At 50.6% G+C, this 16,787-nt stretch overlaps 8 protein-coding genes across 9 annotated transcripts; 5 read left to right on the top strand and 3 right to left on the bottom strand.

Annotated features, from left to right (window-relative positions):
• Positions 1 to 255: 255 nt before the first annotated feature.
• On the bottom strand, positions 256 to 859 carry L3040_004162 (uncharacterized protein; the record flags this gene model as incomplete). The annotated part of the gene is made up of 2 exons (XM_007289057.2): positions 256 to 648; positions 722 to 859. 2 exons carry the CDS (start codon positions 857 to 859, stop codon positions 256 to 258), a joined length of 531 nt encoding a protein of 176 aa, XP_007289119.2.
• Positions 860 to 1,757: 898 nt separating this feature from the next.
• On the top strand, positions 1,758 to 2,896 carry L3040_004161 (uncharacterized protein; the record flags this gene model as incomplete). Its single annotated transcript, XM_007289058.2, has 2 exons — positions 1,758 to 1,798; positions 1,855 to 2,896. The coding sequence occupies 2 exons, from the start codon at positions 1,758 to 1,760 to the stop codon at positions 2,894 to 2,896; spliced, it is 1,083 nt and encodes a 360-aa protein (XP_007289120.2).
• A 954-nt stretch (positions 2,897 to 3,850) lies between these two features.
• On the top strand, positions 3,851 to 4,804 carry L3040_004160 (uncharacterized protein; the record flags this gene model as incomplete). The annotated part of the gene is made up of 7 exons (XM_066157269.1): positions 3,851 to 3,866; positions 4,031 to 4,053; positions 4,158 to 4,187; positions 4,252 to 4,263; positions 4,316 to 4,349; positions 4,398 to 4,452; positions 4,504 to 4,804. The coding sequence occupies 7 exons, from the start codon at positions 3,851 to 3,853 to the stop codon at positions 4,802 to 4,804; spliced, it is 471 nt and encodes a 156-aa protein (XP_066011879.1).
• Positions 4,805 to 5,056: 252 nt separating this feature from the next.
• L3040_004159 (uncharacterized protein) lies at positions 5,057 to 5,971 on the bottom strand (the record flags this gene model as incomplete). 2 transcript variants are annotated; one of them, XM_007289060.2, is made up of 1 exon in its annotated part: positions 5,057 to 5,971. In XM_007289060.2, the coding sequence occupies one exon, from the start codon at positions 5,969 to 5,971 to the stop codon at positions 5,057 to 5,059; it is 915 nt and encodes a 304-aa protein (XP_007289122.2). The 2 variants fall into 2 exon arrangements, with proteins under 2 accessions (XP_007289122.2, XP_066011878.1); XM_066157214.1 differs by having other exon boundaries at positions 5,057 to 5,692.
• Positions 5,972 to 6,622: 651 nt separating this feature from the next.
• On the top strand, positions 6,623 to 8,313 carry L3040_004158 (uncharacterized protein; the record flags this gene model as incomplete). Its single annotated transcript, XM_007289061.1, has 2 exons — positions 6,623 to 7,109; positions 7,160 to 8,313. 2 exons carry the CDS (start codon positions 6,623 to 6,625, stop codon positions 8,311 to 8,313), a joined length of 1,641 nt encoding a protein of 546 aa, XP_007289123.1.
• Positions 8,314 to 8,804: 491 nt separating this feature from the next.
• On the top strand, positions 8,805 to 10,781 carry L3040_004157 (uncharacterized protein; the record flags this gene model as incomplete). The annotated part of the gene is made up of 10 exons (XM_066157122.1): positions 8,805 to 9,211; positions 9,267 to 9,284; positions 9,335 to 9,401; positions 9,462 to 9,522; positions 9,567 to 9,672; positions 9,727 to 9,829; positions 9,881 to 9,980; positions 10,028 to 10,534; positions 10,583 to 10,654; positions 10,705 to 10,781. The coding sequence occupies 10 exons, from the start codon at positions 8,805 to 8,807 to the stop codon at positions 10,779 to 10,781; spliced, it is 1,518 nt and encodes a 505-aa protein (XP_066011877.1).
• A 467-nt stretch (positions 10,782 to 11,248) lies between these two features.
• On the top strand, positions 11,249 to 12,126 carry L3040_004156 (uncharacterized protein; the record flags this gene model as incomplete). The annotated part of the gene is made up of 4 exons (XM_066157083.1): positions 11,249 to 11,251; positions 11,418 to 11,631; positions 11,728 to 11,915; positions 11,971 to 12,126. The coding sequence occupies 4 exons, from the start codon at positions 11,249 to 11,251 to the stop codon at positions 12,124 to 12,126; spliced, it is 561 nt and encodes a 186-aa protein (XP_066011876.1).
• A 2,071-nt stretch (positions 12,127 to 14,197) lies between these two features.
• Positions 14,198 to 16,738, bottom strand: L3040_004155 (uncharacterized protein; the record flags this gene model as incomplete). The annotated part of the gene is made up of 3 exons (XM_066157037.1): positions 14,198 to 16,247; positions 16,302 to 16,557; positions 16,618 to 16,738. The coding sequence occupies 3 exons, from the start codon at positions 16,736 to 16,738 to the stop codon at positions 14,198 to 14,200; spliced, it is 2,427 nt and encodes an 808-aa protein (XP_066011875.1).
• Positions 16,739 to 16,787: the final 49 nt, after the last annotated feature.

Here is a 16,787-nt window from a genome sequence, read left to right as displayed (position 1 = left end):
GACGTGACTACTTTACGATCTTACCTTTTGGTTTAGCTTCCCGCCGGCATCGCCAATTATGTCCATAGGCAGGCAGGTAACCCCCTTTTCCCCATGGCAGTATGGATGAATGAATGACTGACTTGAAAAAGCCCTCCATGTGCGCTCAATCGGGCATGCCGTGCCCTTGTGCTTTTTGCTATTTTCCTATGCCATGTATTTTCGCAACGCCGCTACTCCGTCGGAAGTCTTACACCTTCTCCTACCCGAACCCTTTCATCCCTTCACCTCGCTATTAACATCCCCCAGCCCCTCTCCATTCTTCTCCACAACCGCAACCTTCCCATTCGGCAAGGCCGCCTCCTTCCTTCCCTCAGGCACAGCACCAAACACCTTCATCGTAACGAAGTAGCTGCTCACAGCCGTGAACGCAACCATTAGTCCCAAGCTGACCATAATCAGCAGTACAGGGATCAGGACAAGGAGCGCAGTCACGACCCAGAAAAGTACGAAAAGCGCAGCGGATATGAGGGCTAGCAGGAGGACACCGGTCCAGAAGAGAATGAAGAGGACGGTGGAGACGAGCGCGAGGAGGAAGACGCCGAGGCTAAAGGTGATGAAGAGGATAAGGGGGATAATAGAGAAGACCAATTGCGTGCCGAGGAAAGTCTGGGAGTCTTAGCTTCGCTTTTCATAGAGGAGGTGATTGATTGTAAATATAGTTAAGGGGGGGGGCTCTTACCGAGAGTATTGGGTTCTCGGAAACGAAGGCGCTGATTTGTTTGTAGTACCTCTCTCTGCTCGACGGACTGATAATGTAGTTGTCGACCAAGCTTCGGACCCGGCTATAGAGACCGGAAGCGCGCTGCTGAATTGCCATAGTTCTTACTGAGAGGTGCTCAAGTGGGTATCTGAATTGGATGCTGTTGACGTGAAGCTCTATTGTTTCGGGAGGTCAATCAGGGCAGCAGCCTAGCTTTATCGATGACGACACACACGTGATAAAAAAAGAAAAACTTGGTCATCTTGCATCAGGAGTGTTGATGAGAGGAGACGTGCATAATTTATTTTTTTTGCCGATAAGATGTTTGAGAATTACCTACCGGCTCTGAGAACTTGAGTACATTCCTAGGTGTGGAATCGGGAATTGGATTCTGCCCAATACCTAGCTGCAGATGAGTCTCCGATACCCCCCCATATACTAGTAAATAGACTGGGATTGAAAAGGCAATGCCAAAGCATTACTGTACAGTATAAACTGTAAACTTTCGGGTCCGAGTATACCTCATACGTACCGGTAGTATAGTATAGATAAGCATGTAAATAAGCACATGCCGAATACGCAATCCTCAGTCCAACCCGAGAACTTCGTCGATCCGGCTCTCGCTTGGCATATTTCCCAACTCTCTTCTCAATACCTACCTATTTGCCGAGCTGGACTACAAGAGGGAAATATCTCCATTTCCCAGCATGATTCTCCATTTTCCAGCATTTGGAAGGCTTAGTTAGCTCGCATGCAACATCCGTACGTCCGGCCCTTTCGTCGGCGTTTGGAAGATGCAGCATCCCACCTTCACCCCACCATCCTCGTGAGGGGTCGATGATCAGCTAGCTGGTGGACGATATTGATTTTTGTTGATTATAACATTACTGCATGACAAGCTTTTGTTAAGATACGACGTCTATCTGTTTCGTTTTCGTTTCATCTAGTCCTTTTTATACCAAGAATTCAGTCAAATCTTGAGCTACAATCACAAGCAACAGAAGATCACCCCGCCATGTCAAGTAAAACCTACAATGTTGGTGTGATTGGATATGGGTATATTCTCCGAAGCCTCTTCAGCATAGAGCAATGAAGCTGAAATAAAACCCCAGAATGTCCGCGAAGGTCTTCCACATCCCCCTCATCCAAGTAACGCCTTCCTTCAAGCTGTCGGCCATCGTCCAACGGACCCCCAAGCCCGGCGACGATGCTGCTCGAGACCATCCCGAGATCAAAATTTACCACTCAGCAGACCAACTTTTCACAGACTCTTCCCTCGAAATCATCGTCGTAACCACAACCCCCGATACCCATTTTCCGTTTGCAAAGTCTGCTTTGGAAGCAGGGAAGCATGTCTTGGTTGAGAAGCCATTCGTGCCTACATCGGCCGAAGCGCAGAAACTCATCGACATCTCAGCAAAGGCTGGGAAGCTGATCTGCGTATACCAGAACCGACGATGGGATTCAGATTTCCTGACTGTGAAGAAATTGATCAAGGAGGACACCATTGGCCGCGTGGTAGAATTTGAGACGCACTTCGACCGGTACAAGCCAGAGCGACCTTCGACCTGGAAGGGTACACTGAGTATGGCTCAGGCAGGAGGTGTTGTGTATGATCTGGGGACCCATCTTCTCGATCAGGCGTACGTGCTTTTCGGACTTCCGAAGACTGTGACGGCGATCTTTGCGAACCAGAGGAATGATGGAGGAGCTGAGCCGGATAGTATCTCGGTTATGCTTGGGTACGGAGCTGGTGGACCACTTGTCACTGCCAAAGCCGGTGTGATGTGTGTTGAGACTGAGCAGTTGCGATACTGGGTTAGAGGGGCGAAGGGAAGCTTCAAGAAGTTCCACTTGGATGTCCAGGAGGATCAGCTCAAAGCAGGGGAGAAGCCTGGGGATAAGGGCTTTGGAGTTGAGAGTATAGACAGGTCGGGAAAGTTGGTGGTGCTAGAGGGCGGCGAGCCGAAGGAAAGTGTGCTGGCTAACGTTGAGCCGGAAACGTATGCTGCGTTATACCATGGTTTTGCGAAGGCTGTTGCTGGGGGAGGCGAAAGTGTGGTGCCAGTGAAGGCCAGTGAGGCGAGGGATGTACTGAAAATTATCGAGGCGGCGAGGGAATCTGCTAAGAGCGGAAAATCCGAGAGTCTGTAGGGCAGAATGACTTAAGTTGGAATACAGAGTAGAACTGCCTTATGATGGTGTCAATAGTTACTGGCACATTAACTCTTGGTAAAATAAGGGGTTTACTTCAATATGAAAAGACCAAAAGGGCTGGAACCAGAGTACTTGGAGAGGGACTTGGTCACCATAAATGTGAGCTAATAAGTGCGAGTTCGACCCCCGACACAATCAAAGATCCGAAAGCCCCGACCCCAAAGGACTTCGCAGATGGCCAAATCAACAGAAGTATTCACGTTATCTCCTAATGGACCGACGCGTGGAAGGTGACATTGGAACTACTTTCGGTATGTGGATTTTTTCTCCCAATGATGATGGATCCACCTGACCGGACTGGCCTAAAAAAGTGTCATGTGAATGTGACATTGCAAAAGCAGGAAGAACAAATGCTCTTTGCTGCCCGGGTATGATCTCTGGATGGTCTGAGGGGGCGCCGCAAATGGAACGAAGCTCTTTTGAGAAGTCCCCATGTGCCGCTGGGCACACTGACGGCATCAATTTGACCAGTCCAGTTGCTTCCGGAGCTGCTGACTATTTCCAGAAGATGTCGGTGGAAATGGATGAATTTTTTTTGTTATTTCGAGGCCGAGCGCCAAAGAAAGCTGGATGGATAGATTGAAATGATACGATGAAGCTGAAGAGATATGGAATCATCTGATAACTAAAGAAATGGTTGTAGCTGCAGTGCAGCTTTCAATTGTGCCCAGCGCAGAATTGTGGTTTGACTATGGAGTCTCTCGAATTTCAGGGATCGCAGGCTTACCAAGTACGGTGGCACGAGACCCAGGCGGGCGCTAACCTGCTTCAGGCCTAGCTTCGCTAAGGCACACACTGCCATTCTGAAAACCTCGTGGAAACTGCAACTTCAGAATTCCCTCACGACAAAATCCGCATGACAGCGAAGGACAACGACCACAGTTGCCCATCATGTCTCTCGTCACGGGTAAGCAACATACACCTTTCTTACGAATACTGGAAGTGGAGGAGGTTTGCATCGTGCCGACATTCGTTATTTCGAGAGGAAGCGCAGAGATGCCTGGCTCACCTCGTCCTCCCCAATCTGCCGCGATTCTGCGGAGTGCTCAAGCACCAGCTAACAGTTCGCAGGCGAAAAGTCCAATTTCCAATTCGTATGATACCTCTCCCTCACTTCCAGATATCAAAAGATTGGAGACTCTCGAAACCACCCCCGCGACAACCACAAATGCTCCGAACATGCACTTACTTGGAACAGATTCTTCGTCTGCTGAATACAAACATTGAGGTACGGGCAGTCTCTTCCAGACTCCCAGACCCAGATTTTCGCTAACATTAAATTTGAATTAAAGGGAAAGCAAAAGGTCCAGACCCGAAAACCTACTGGAAGGTCGCTCGATACTAATCAATTTACAGGTCATGTTCGCTTTGACTAAGATCAAGGGAGTTGGCAGGTTCCCCTCTACCCCCTGGCTCGAATCATGCTAATTTTACTCAGGTCGCCGATACTCCAACTTGGTCTGCAAGAAGGCCGATGTCGATCTCAACAAGCGGTACGGTACCCAGTTCTATAGACCTCGAAACCACACCCTGACATACTCTAGTGCCGGTGAACTTACCTCCGAAGAGCTCGAGCGTATCGTCACCATCATCCAGAACCCCACCCAGTACAAGATCCCATCCTGGTTTCTCAATCGTCAGCGCGATATCGTGGATGGCAAGGACTCCCAAATCCTGGCCAACGGTGTTGACTCGAAGCTCCGTGAAGATCTCGAGCGCCTGAAGAAGATCCGTGCTCATCGTGGTCTCCGTCACTACTGGGGTCTCCGTGTTCGTGGACAGCACTCCAAGACTACTGGACGTCGTGGCCGTACTGTCGGTGTGTCCAAGAAGAAGGGTGGTTAAGCGTGTTATGCGATGGGATAAAGGGCTGGATGGAGTGTGGCTTCGGGGTTCACGCGGTGCATATGGCTTTTTTACACTACGCCACTGAGCAGAAACTGGGTGTCATCTACCACATCTGGTTGAGTGAACAAAACTTCCAAAACTTTCGTAACTTCCATATTCCAGTGCTAGGTTAGTATGCTTTTGTGAATTGCATTGAATATCCTCGCTTTCTAATCTAGATTGCGAATAAACAACGGAAGTCTGGATCGCTCAATCCTCATGTGTGACAGCCATGTCCAGAACCTCTACTCGGCCTTGACCTTTTGTCTCCCCTCCAATAAAATCTCCCAAGCCTTTGAAAGCACCTGGTTCCACGAACCCTGTAACCTCCCATTCAGAACCAACAACATCTTGCGTCTCCACTTGCTCAATGTAGCTTAAGATTCGGTCCTTCACGGTGCCCTTCGTCTTCTCTTCTCCTTCCTCGGCATCGCCAGGCTTTGGCGCAGCGGCCTTTGCAGCTTGCTTGAGGATACTGGTCGGGCAAGTGATGCGAAGTCTCATCCTCGCTCTGGCCACGGGTATGGGCTGATGTGCGATCAGAGCCTTCATAGCCTCCAAGGCCTGACTCTTCGCGCTCTTCGTAGCCACAACACCCGTCCAGACATGCTCCTTGATCTTCGGCTTTGCCTCCCCATCCTCTCCCGTCGCCGGCGTCCCAGTTCCACTGCCGGCGTTCTGGGCTTGCGATCCTTGCGAACTCAGCATATCCAGCGCCTTATCGATCATGCCCGTGGTATACACGCGCTTCGTCTTGGGATCCACCAGCTTGCTCGCCACAATTCCCACCACCTCGTCATGTACCCTCTCTAACTGCGCATGCCGTTCCTTCTCTCCCACCTGCATCTCTCCCTTATTTAGGATCTCCAGGATGATATCGTTTACGGGAGTCTTCGGCCCGAACGCTTTCGCCAGGTCGGCTGAGGGCGCGGTCTGTCCTTTGGAGACGTTGAGGAACACGGAATTGATTTGCAGGACATTGTCGAGGTCGGTCTCGATCCCGGAGCGCCATTCGAGGACTTTGTTCTTGTAGCATGCGATTTCGAAGCGCTTCTTTGCTTTCTTCAGGCGCACCAGGGACACGTTGGTCAGCTTGATCTGGTTTGAGGGCTGGTTGATTGGCATTTTGAGGAGGTCCAGGCTTTGCGAGAGTTGGTTCGTTCGTTAGTGGGACGGGAAATCTGGGAGCCAAATATGGTAGCGAAAGCATCGAGTACCTATGGTACAATCAAATAAGTACTGTAACCTGGAGTTGCTCACTCGGTTGATACTTGAGCGGATCGTGGGGGATCAAGTAAAATTCATACGGCTGCAACGAAAAATTGCAACCCCTCTTCACGTTCACCTACCTGCCCAGGCTTACCTTATTAGACAGGGCACGTCGTTCCAAGTTCCTGGTCCTACTACCTACTCATTTCTTTTACTATTTTAGATCCAGAATCTCCAATAAAATGAAGGTACTCTCTACCTTCGCCTCACCTTTTATCCCGTCCCCATTTTGCATTTTGAGTTGGAGTCATTTCGTGGGGCGGCGTAATCGACAGGACCAGGCAGGACGCAGGACCTTGCAAGCAGCCGAGCTGTATCCAGGCCAACACGCCTTGACCTCCTTCCCCTCCTCTCCTCCCATCCTCCAAACTCAACCTCCCCAATCCTTCCGTGAACAAACGACCCAGGTTGAACGGCAACCGCAGATAAATCCCCCACTTTCACATTCCCCATCTTCTGTCTTCCTGATCTTGATCTGGCATCCTATTCCACCTTATCGCTTTCATCATGAAGCTCCTCGCCTCTACCGTCCTACTGGGCGCTGCTTCGGCCACCATCACCAACCAGCAGTCTATCCTTAAAGACGGCCAGAATCTCCTTCACGATTCTGCGGAGCCAGTCGCTAATGCCTGGTCAAAGGCGCTCGGCCATCTGGCCGAGTCGATGAAAGAAATGACTGCCGAGGCCAAGGCCATCTGGGACGAGGTTACCATGTACTTCCCCGAAGAGATGGAGAAGGCAACCTTCTTCTCCGCCCCAAAGCCACACACCAAGAAGCCCGACAGCGCCTGGGACTTCGTTGTCAAAGGCTCTGATGTCCAGAATGTCTGGGTCGAGAACGCCAATGGCGAAAAGGAGCGAGAGATTGACGGAAAGCTCGAATCATACAAGCTACGAGCCAAGCACGTTGATCCTTCGAAGCTCGGTGTCGACACTGTCAAGCAATACAGCGGTTACCTCGATGACGACGAGGATGATAAGCATCTGTTCTATTGTAAGTCTTCTGTTCACCACGGCACAGAATTAACTACTAATCAATGTCAGGGTTCTTCGAGTCCCGAAACGACCCCGAGAAAGACCCAGTAGTTCTTTGGCTCAACGGTGGCCCTGGATGCTCGTCCCTTACCGGTCTCTTCCTGGAACTTGGACCTGCCTCAATCGACAAGAACCTCAAGCTCCATAATAACCCGTACTCCTGGAATGCAAATGCCTCGGTTATCTTCCTTGACCAGCCAGTCAATGTCGGCTACTCTTACAGTGGCGGTTCTGTCAGCAACACTATTGCCGCCGGCAAGGACGTCTACGCTCTCCTTACCCTCTTCTTCAAGCAATTCCCGGAATACGCGAAGCAGGACTTCCACATCGCTGGCGAGTCATACGCCGGTCACTATATACCAGTCTTTACCTCCGAGATTCTCTCGCACAAGAAGCGCAACATCAACCTGAAGTCTGTCCTGATTGGCAACGGCTTGACTGATGGACTTACACAGTATGAATACTACAAGCCAATGGCCTGTGGAGAGGGTGGATACCCAGCTGTTCTTGACTCTGGGGAGTGTCAGGCTATGGAAAACGCACTTCCACGTTGTCAGAGCCTGATTCAGAGCTGCTACGATAGTGAGAGTGTCTGGTCCTGTGTTCCTGCCAGCATCTACTGCAACAACGCCATGATCGGTCCCTACCAAAAAACCGGCCAAAACGTCTATGACATTCGAGGACAATGTGAGGACACGAGCAATCTCTGCTACTCTGCTCTTGGCTGGATCAGCGAATTCTTGAACAAGGCTGAAGTCCAAAAGGAGCTGGGTGTCGAGGTCAGCAGCTACGACAGCTGTAACTTCGATATCAACCGAAACTTCCTCTTTCAAGGTGACTGGATGCAGCCATTCCACCGTCTTGTGCCAGGTATCCTTGAGCAGATCCCAGTCCTGATTTATGCTGGGGATGCCGACTTCATCTGTAACTGGCTCGGGAACCAAGCTTGGACCGAGGCCCTCGAGTGGCCTGGACAAAAGGCCTTCAACAAGGCCGAGATCAAGGATATCAAGCTTGACAACGGCGATAAGTACGGAAAGATCAAGAACAGTGGAAACTTCACTTTCCTCCAGATCTTCGGTGCTGGCCACATGGTTCCTATGGATCAACCTGAGGCGTCCTTGGACTTCCTCAACAGATGGATAGGTGGAGAGTGGTTCTAGATGAAGAAGGGGCAATTGTATGAACGGGGCTAGATGTGATGTTGGGAATAGGAACAAGGTCGTAACCCAAGGCTTTGACACTTCCCTTACAAAGGCTTATTTGCATGAACAATTAATTTTCTTTGATACTGAACTCTGATGGCCCAGCGATGTCCAGATTTCGCATGATTAGTGAGTGACCATTCCGAACACCGGCATTGCAGTAGAGAGAGCCCTGCGTGGTCTTATGGGTGTTGTCGAGTCACATGAAAGTTCATTCTGAAGACCTATGATTCAAAGCCTAGAAAGAATGAGAAGAAAGGAAATTTATTATCTGGAACCCAAACGCCTTTTAGCAAACGCAACATAAACTTGCCGGCACTATTCATGAGTGAAAATTAACTATCCCGGTAAGTACCGGCTCCGAAGCGGGCCACATCGGCCGCCGGCCACCCTTTTTCTCGGGTCAAAGCTCAAGCTCTCAACAACGACACCAAACAACACCATCCAAAATGGCTATGCGCCTCCAGCGTCTCTTCCGAGCGCCTAGATTGCCCCGCCGAGTTACCAGACGTTTGGTGACCACTAATGCCGTCTCCAGCTCAGAGTCGGCCGACAGAATTCCACTAGCAAACGTATCGGAGACTCTTCCAGAAGTTGATCCCCCAGCGCAAACTGCTGAGAGCGAGAGTGCTCCTCCGCTGCGTAAAGAAGACCCAGGCCTCAACCAAGCTAAACAGACCACTAAGAAGCAAGGCGTTCACCGCATACTCTCCGAAGCTTATCATGATGGTCTGCTTTTGAGAAAGGGTGAAGACCCGCTGGATCGTCTGGATGAGAAGCTGGGAATTCCGACGTGGGGGCCTTGGGGTGTGCCGATTAAGATGATGACGTCGAAGGGGTCCCTGGTTTCTAATATGTAGGTTGGAATCCTGTTTCCACAACATGTATGATAACTGATGTGAACGAACTAGGCCGAATTTATGGTTGAGGTTTGTGACGGCTGTGGAAAGAGACGGGGTCACGTGCTGATCCTCTAAAGGGACAACTGTCGCTGTGAGAAGTGTATTAACGGGGAGACGATGCAGAGGGCTTTAGACACCTTTGCGGTAAGTCTCTAATTGGTTGTCTTGTGGTGTCGAAGGCTTGGTGTTGACTCAGGTACCTAGATCCCGCAGGATATCCAACCGAAGGAGGTACGAGCTGGCAAGGACGGCTTGAAAATCACATGCAAGTGCCCCTTCCCAGTTGAGCCATGTTTTCTAATTTGTTAGGGGCCAATGATGGACATGTCAGTTCTTATAGCTGGGATTGGATTGTTAAGCATAAAAAGGGTCCCGGCATGGTTACCTTGAAAAACCAAGAGAAGGAGGTTGATCCGTAAGTCATCCATGCACGTTTCTAGTGGTGGTGTAGGCTGCTAAGACCGAGAAGAACTCAGTTTTGGGACTCCTCCATTGGACATGCGCCTCCTTCGGTCAAGTATGAAGAGGTTATGGCAGATGATCGAGGGGTTGGGAAGTGGACAGCTAAGATTGTCCGTTGTTTTTGATGAACGGGAGAGAGAGAGCCTTGCTGATTTGAGCAGCGCAAATATGGATTCTGCTACGTAGACGGCTGTCCTCCTACACCTGAAGCTACCAAAGAGCTCCTCGAGCGGATTGCTTTCATTCGAGTCACCCACTACGGTATATCCATGCCTCGGTCCTTACTTGTGTCGTACTTACATCTCCAGGTGGCTTCTACGACTTCACAGCAGACCTCACCATGAAAGACACTGCCTACACCAATCTCGCACTCCCAGCCCACACCGACACAACGTACTTCACCGACCCCGCCGGCCTCCAAATGTTCCACCTTCTCTCGCACACCGACGGCGATGGCGGCGCCTCCCTCCTCGTCGATGGCTTCGCTGCCGTCAAAACCTTGATCAAAGAATCGCCCTTCTCCTACGAGGTCCTGTACAAGACGCCCATCAGCTGGCACGCGAGCGGTAACGAAGGCATTACCATCACTCCTGCTAAAAAGATGCCAGTTTTGAGTCTACAAGATTTGGAAGACGGAGAGTTCCGGAAAATGCTGCAGATTAGATGGAATAACAATGATAGAGGTGTGGTAGCGTTGAAGGAGGACAATGGCATGGGAGCTAGGAAGTGGTATAAAGCTGCTGCCAAGTTCAATGACATCTTGAACCGCAAGGAGAAGCAGTATTGGGCGCAAATGAAGCCGGGGAGTCCGCTGAGTATGCTTTGATGGTTGGCTTGGAGATGCGTATGCTGATGTGAAATAGTCTTTGACAACTGGCGAGTCCTGCATGGGAGGTCTGCATTCACTGGTAAGAGGAGAGTTTGCGGTGGCTACAGTAAGTATTCTATTCTTTTCTCTATGAGATAACTTTTTAACTTGACGTAGTCAACCACGATGATTACATTTCGAGATGGCGGAACACCAACTTCACAAGAGAAAAGGTCTTGAAACAGATTCTGTGAAAGAGAGAAGGCTCGCCCATGGCTTGGGGGTCCTGTAGAATGTACTATACCATGAAATAAATACAGAATAGATGCATATGCAGTTGTTGTGAATAGAATCGTTCTGTCAAGGGATTCGGCTATTTGGGAGTGCCTGTGTGATTTGGATTCATGGGAGTTATCGGCTTCAAAGTCTGGAAGAACTTTGACTTGAGGCTCAACTTACAGCTCAGCAATAAAACTCTCAAGACAGATAGGACTGAACGATTGAATAATCTTAAAGATTCAAGTGAAATTTTTCGGCGTCTTTACCTAGGTATCGTTTGCATTTACCTTGCCAGCTCGCCTTTCCTCAGTCACGCCCCCGAAGTCTTGGCAACCCACCCACTATGCTAAGCGAGGCTAGTGCTTCCACACCCGCAATTCATTTTGCAAATTCTTGACGACGTGACGACGCCTCAAACAAATTCTTCAACGACAACGACAAGATGGTGAGCTCTCCCTGTCCATGCTTTCCATCAAACCAGAGAATATAGATTGCCATGTCGCTGTTTAGGGGAGTCGCATTCGGAGCCGGGAGAGGCTGAACGAAGCACGCTCGATGCCATTCGATGCGATAGTCAAATTCCAGGACAGCGCTGATGAGAGCAACTGCAGGTTCGATACGCAGCCACCGAGATCCACCCCGCGAAATCAGCTCGTGCGCGTGGAGCGTACTTGCGAGTCTCCTTCAAGAACACCCGCGAGACCGCCCAAGCTATCAACGGATGGAAGCTGCAGCGTGCAATCAAGTTCCTCGAGAACGTGCAGGAGCACAAGGAGGCCGTCCCCATGAGAAGATATGCAGGAGGAACTGGTCGCGCGTCTCAGGGTATGTGTACACCATACGCTCCACGCATGGATCTACTTGGAGTAGAGGGGCGGGCTGGTACGGAGCAGAGCAGAGCAATGTTGACGTGATGCACAGGCAAGCAATTCGGAGTCTCTCGTGCTAGATGGCCAGTGAAGTCTGCTGAGTTCTTGCTCGGTCTCCTCAAGAATGCTGAGGCGAACGCGGATACCAAGGGTCTCGACACTGGAAACCTTGTTGTTAAGCACATCCAAGTCAACCAAGCCCCGAAGCAGCGCCGCCGAACATACCGTGCCCACGGTCGTGTAAGTTCCGATAGAACTGTGCAACAGGCAAGAATTCCGACTGACAGCATGCTAGATCAACCCGTACATGTCCAACCCGTGCCACATCGAACTCATCCTGACCGAAGGCGAGGAGGTTGTCGCAAAGTCGAGCGCTGTTGAGGGACGTGATGCTCACTTGACCTCGAGACAACGTGGTGTCCGTACTCGCAAGGCTATCACTGCTGCATAAATTGGTTGTCTTTTTCCGGTTCGGGGCTTTGGGCAATCATGATCTGGGGTTTGCAAGGGCGTGCGTGTGACAGGGTTTGAGGGGCTTTTCTCATTAGATGGCTGTACCTTGTTATCATTTAGCTGGTCACCCTTCGAACGCAAAAAGAATTCATGACAACCAGCTGTTTTCCGGAGCAGTGTGATTTCGGTCATGGTAGGTGATGGGCTGGCGTGGAACGAGTGTCTGGGATCCCAGTGGGAGTCGGAGGTCGAGCCAGTGCTGGAGGATGTACTAGCTCTTCAAAGAAGACTGCGCCCAGGGCCGAGAATCTGGGAATTGGAGAGGCCTCTTGTATCAATTGTCTCAAGCTTTCCGCAGCATCTATCTTTCTGTCCCTCTCTCTCTCTCCCTCCCTGCAACTTGAGCGAAGAAACGACCCGCATTTCCCCGTCCAGAACTTCTCAAGCATGGGAGAACGAGAAAAAATGTATAAGCTCCAGCAGGATACACTTCCCCTGCTCTTCCCTCATTACATTTCCTGCACCCCTTCCTTCCACCCGCTCCTCATCATCATCATCATCCATCCACATCCAAGCAACCATCCAACCAAGCAAGCAACCAACCAGCCAACCCTCCAACACGCATACCATCACATAACATAACCCAACAAGCCAGCCGGCCTATCTCTCTGTCTCTCTCTCTCTCTCTCTCTCTCTCTTGCAGGGAGAACTTTCAATCAAACTACCTATGAGCTAGCTACTAACTATCTAGTTAACATACCTTATCTAGTTAACATATCTAGTTAGCATATCCACTTAACATATCTAGCCATTTAGTTAATTTCCTTGGATAGAACTCTCCTCTCCCTCTCCATCTCTCCCTCTCCCTCCCCTTCCTCCATTCTCCCTCTCCATTCTCCCTCTCCCTCCTCTTCCTCGCCCGCCCATGCCAAATCGCACCGCACGCACACCCGTCAATTAGCACACCCGAAACACACGTTGATAAATACCATTCATCCACATATCCCCCATCCACACATCCACACATCTCCCCCCACCCCCCAATCCATCCATTAGCAAAAAAGTCTACCCTACCCTACCCTACTTACCTCACCCCTCAAGCAAGCACCCACCCACCCCCAAAAACGAAAAACTAGATCCAATATAACAAACACACCATGACAATCACCACTTTCACCTACCTGTCCCCCCTTTTCCTCTCTCTTCTCCTACCCCAAGGCCCAAAAGGTGCTTTATACCCCGCTCTCCCCCCCGCTCTCCCCACCTCTAGACGCCTGCCTAGCCATGTTGGCCATATTACTTACTTACCTACCTACGATCACGTGCCTCTTCCTCCTCCTTCTTTCCTACTTTCCTACCTATCTGTTTCCTACCCGTTGCGGCATGCATGCATACATACACTACACTACATGTGAACTCACTACTACAGTCTAGTTTGTGAGAGTGTTAGGAGTTGGCAGCTTGCGTAGTCTATTACTGTCACCTGCTACCCGAATGTGAGGAGTCCAGCTGCTGCTGCTCTGTTCATCTCAAGTTCACTCCTCGGAGTGAGGGTACGGAGTGCAGACACCACGTTCTGCGAGCGTCTGATGGTTTCCATGAATTATCGGTTTTGAACTCCAGACTACTTTTACATCACCGGTGGCTTGCTTCTCCGCCGCAGAACCACGCCAGATATTTTCTGAAATCGAAGACCCGAGTGGGCCCGCATCGACCAACTGAATGTCAATCCGGCCCTCGCCCAGCCAGATTTCGGCCCGAACGGAACCAGAGGACGGCTAGCATTACCGGTACCATACTGCTCCTCTCATATCCTCCTAAAGGTAAAAGCGCTTTGTCCCATGCGCCATTCATCTACCGGTATGAGTCGCCCTTGCTGTATTAGAACCCCAAACCATGCGCCACTGGTGACACCCAAGTCAACTATGCTACAGAAACCCACGCTATGCATAAATTATCGAACAGTAAAAATTAACGAGATTTTGATATGATCATCGGGGGTTTGAGTGGCAGTGTCCAAATTCATGGTGTGCTCGCGCACCCGATAACATCCTTCTCGGTAGTGAGGCTTATGCAGTCTCAATGCAACCGTCAAATCGACCGTCACCTGCATTAGGAATCCCGTCCAGCATGGCCTCCACAAGTTGCTCCGAATGCGAGGTGGGCGAGGTGCGCCAGCCAACGATCATGTTCCATGCGTTCTCGAGGACAATAGACTCAACGGGATCGATGTAGTTGATGATCGTAGCCATAGTGTGGGCTTCCAGTGGTTTCATCATGTACGGATCCAACTCGTTGTATCTTTGATTCAAGGTAGCGCTTGCCTGAGGTAAAGGCTGAGGCGGCTCGAGGACGCTCTGGTCGAAGTCAAGAGGGACTCGGACATAACCGCATGACCTGAAAACCAGTTTGGTGAGCTTTGTTTCTTCTCTGGCCTCTGGCTTTGAAGTTAGATCTTGGTCTTGATCTCTCGAATACCGAAGTCCAGCCAAGGTGGTTCCCGGGCTCAGCTTGTCAATTATCTCTGTCCAAGAGCCACTCCGAGGCGGATCGAGCCAATCCGGCTGATCATTCTCTTGAGTTTCATTAGGAGGCACTAATGGTGCCATTAACGGAATAAGAGCACCCTGCAAGACATGCACAGCAGCGGCTTCGGTAATCGGCTTCGGCTCGGCGTATCTCGGTAGCGTCGCCGTTAAGGAGACGGAGTCAAAGGAGATGCTTTGCAGGACCTGTTTTCTCATCGGAAGCAACAGTTTGCTCAAGATATGAGGGCTCAACCAGCAATTCTTCAGAGAGAGATGTTCAATGTGTGGGAGGGCTAAGACGGCGCGTTCTTGTGCTCTGTTCACCATATGCATTGCGGTCGCAACAACCGGGGCCGCCAAGATATTCTGGTTGCGGGAAAACATGCCAGGGGCGTATTCACCACCACATAGCCACTCGAAATGGAGAGCACTGATGTTCTTCCGCTTTGATATTTGCTGATTGATGATATCAAAGACGGCCGTAACAGAGTTCGAGGGGGCTACCTTTGTATCTTGAACCCAGCTCGTGGCCTCCTTCTTGACCTCCCGCCAATCGGCTATGACCGCCAGAGAAAAGCTCTTCAATTGAGGAATGCTGTCCCAGAAGTCTTTGCGACGGAGAGCTGCAAGATGGCGAGTGGGAATGCGCGCGATGGTAATGGCCTCAAGATTCTTGAATGTTTGATGATACTGATTGTCCATTATTGCGATGACCCACGAATGAATGAATGCATTCTGAGCCCACTCCATCTCTAGCAACATCTCTCGCTGTGCGTTAGTGAGGTCATTAGGTTTCAGGGAATCGCGTCCGTTCTTGGGCGTGTATCGAAAGCCCCCGTTGCCTGGCTGAGTGCTATCTGCAGCCCACATGCTTTGCTGATTGCTAATGCTCTCTGCATCTTCTTCGAAATCTTCTTCATCACCCTGAGAGAGAATGTTTGCCGTAAGCCCGCCACACCGCTGGGGGTCTGGATAGCGACGGATACCGAAGGCGGGAGATTCAAGGTTAGCTCGAAGACCTTCCCATGTGACGTCATTGATGGCCTGTAATTCGATATCAATATCTTCCAAAATTTCCTCACCTTCATTTTCCTGAAGCAATTTCATAGCTGACTGAAGATGCTCTCCGGTGTATCCCGAATGTTCTAAGATTCTCGTGCAGATCGCAGAGTGCGGTTCCGGGTCCGGCTCCATGGGAGGAAATAGCTTCAGGGGCTGTCTGGCTTTCTTTCTACGCCTAGAGGTCTCGGGCATGAATTTTGAAGCGCCAAAGACTGGCAGTTTGCCGCCACGTTCTGCAACCCTCTGGCTGACATCTGGACCAGCAAGCCAGCCCAGGCCACCGTCAATAGACAGGCCGAGCTCTTTGACATTGGAGATGAACTGCAAGGCCTTTGCCATCGTTCTTGTTTCATCTGCAGTCTGTTCCAGCCCTTCCAGCGCCGAGTATCTGTTGTACGTTTTGAATGGCCATCTGTAGATACCCCAAAAGCTGGTGATGGCTTCTTGTTCACATTTGAGGGGAGGGCTTGACAATTTGAAATAATCGATCTCGAAACTCATAGCAAACCTCTGAATCCAGTTTCCGAATCTGTAGACCCATTAGCCACGGCATGTTTTTCGGAGCAATGCGGGCACCACTTGCCCTTGAAACACCCTCATGCCCTGATCTTGGATCATGATCGATTGCTGCACCTCATCGTTGGAACTCGTCGTCTCGGGGGTGATTCCGTAGATCTCGGGTCGGAATGGTACCACCACCGTTCGGAAGAGGACCTCGGATATCTTCTTGTCAAACTCCTTATTGACCAAGCGCATATTCTGGATATTGGATCTCGGGAGGTAGGATGTGATCAGGCCGAATATCTCGACAGGAACCAGGCGCGGAGGCCATTTCAATTCTGGTACGAGGTTAGGCAAGGCCTTGCTGGAGTAGTAGGGGTTCATGATGTAAGACTCACCACAGGGGCTCAAACTAGCTCTACCAAGCGTACTCTTAATACTCTTGACATTCTTCGATGCAATGAGGCCTCTGGTCCTCCGGCGTTTGGTCGGAGAGGGGGTAGGGGAAACGTCGCCCATCGTAGTGCTGGATGTAATTCGAGCCCGAGGGGGCGTGTAGTGCGTTCCT

The sequence above is a fragment of the Drepanopeziza brunnea genome (genome assembly GCF_022702325.1).
Source record: "Drepanopeziza brunnea f. sp. 'multigermtubi' strain 214-2 chromosome Unknown ctg6, whole genome shotgun sequence".
NCBI classification, from domain to species: domain Eukaryota; kingdom Fungi; phylum Ascomycota; class Leotiomycetes; order Helotiales; family Drepanopezizaceae; genus Drepanopeziza; species Drepanopeziza brunnea.
The sequence above is the reverse complement of the archived record's forward strand: the minus strand, read 5'-3'. Positions and strand labels throughout refer to the sequence as shown.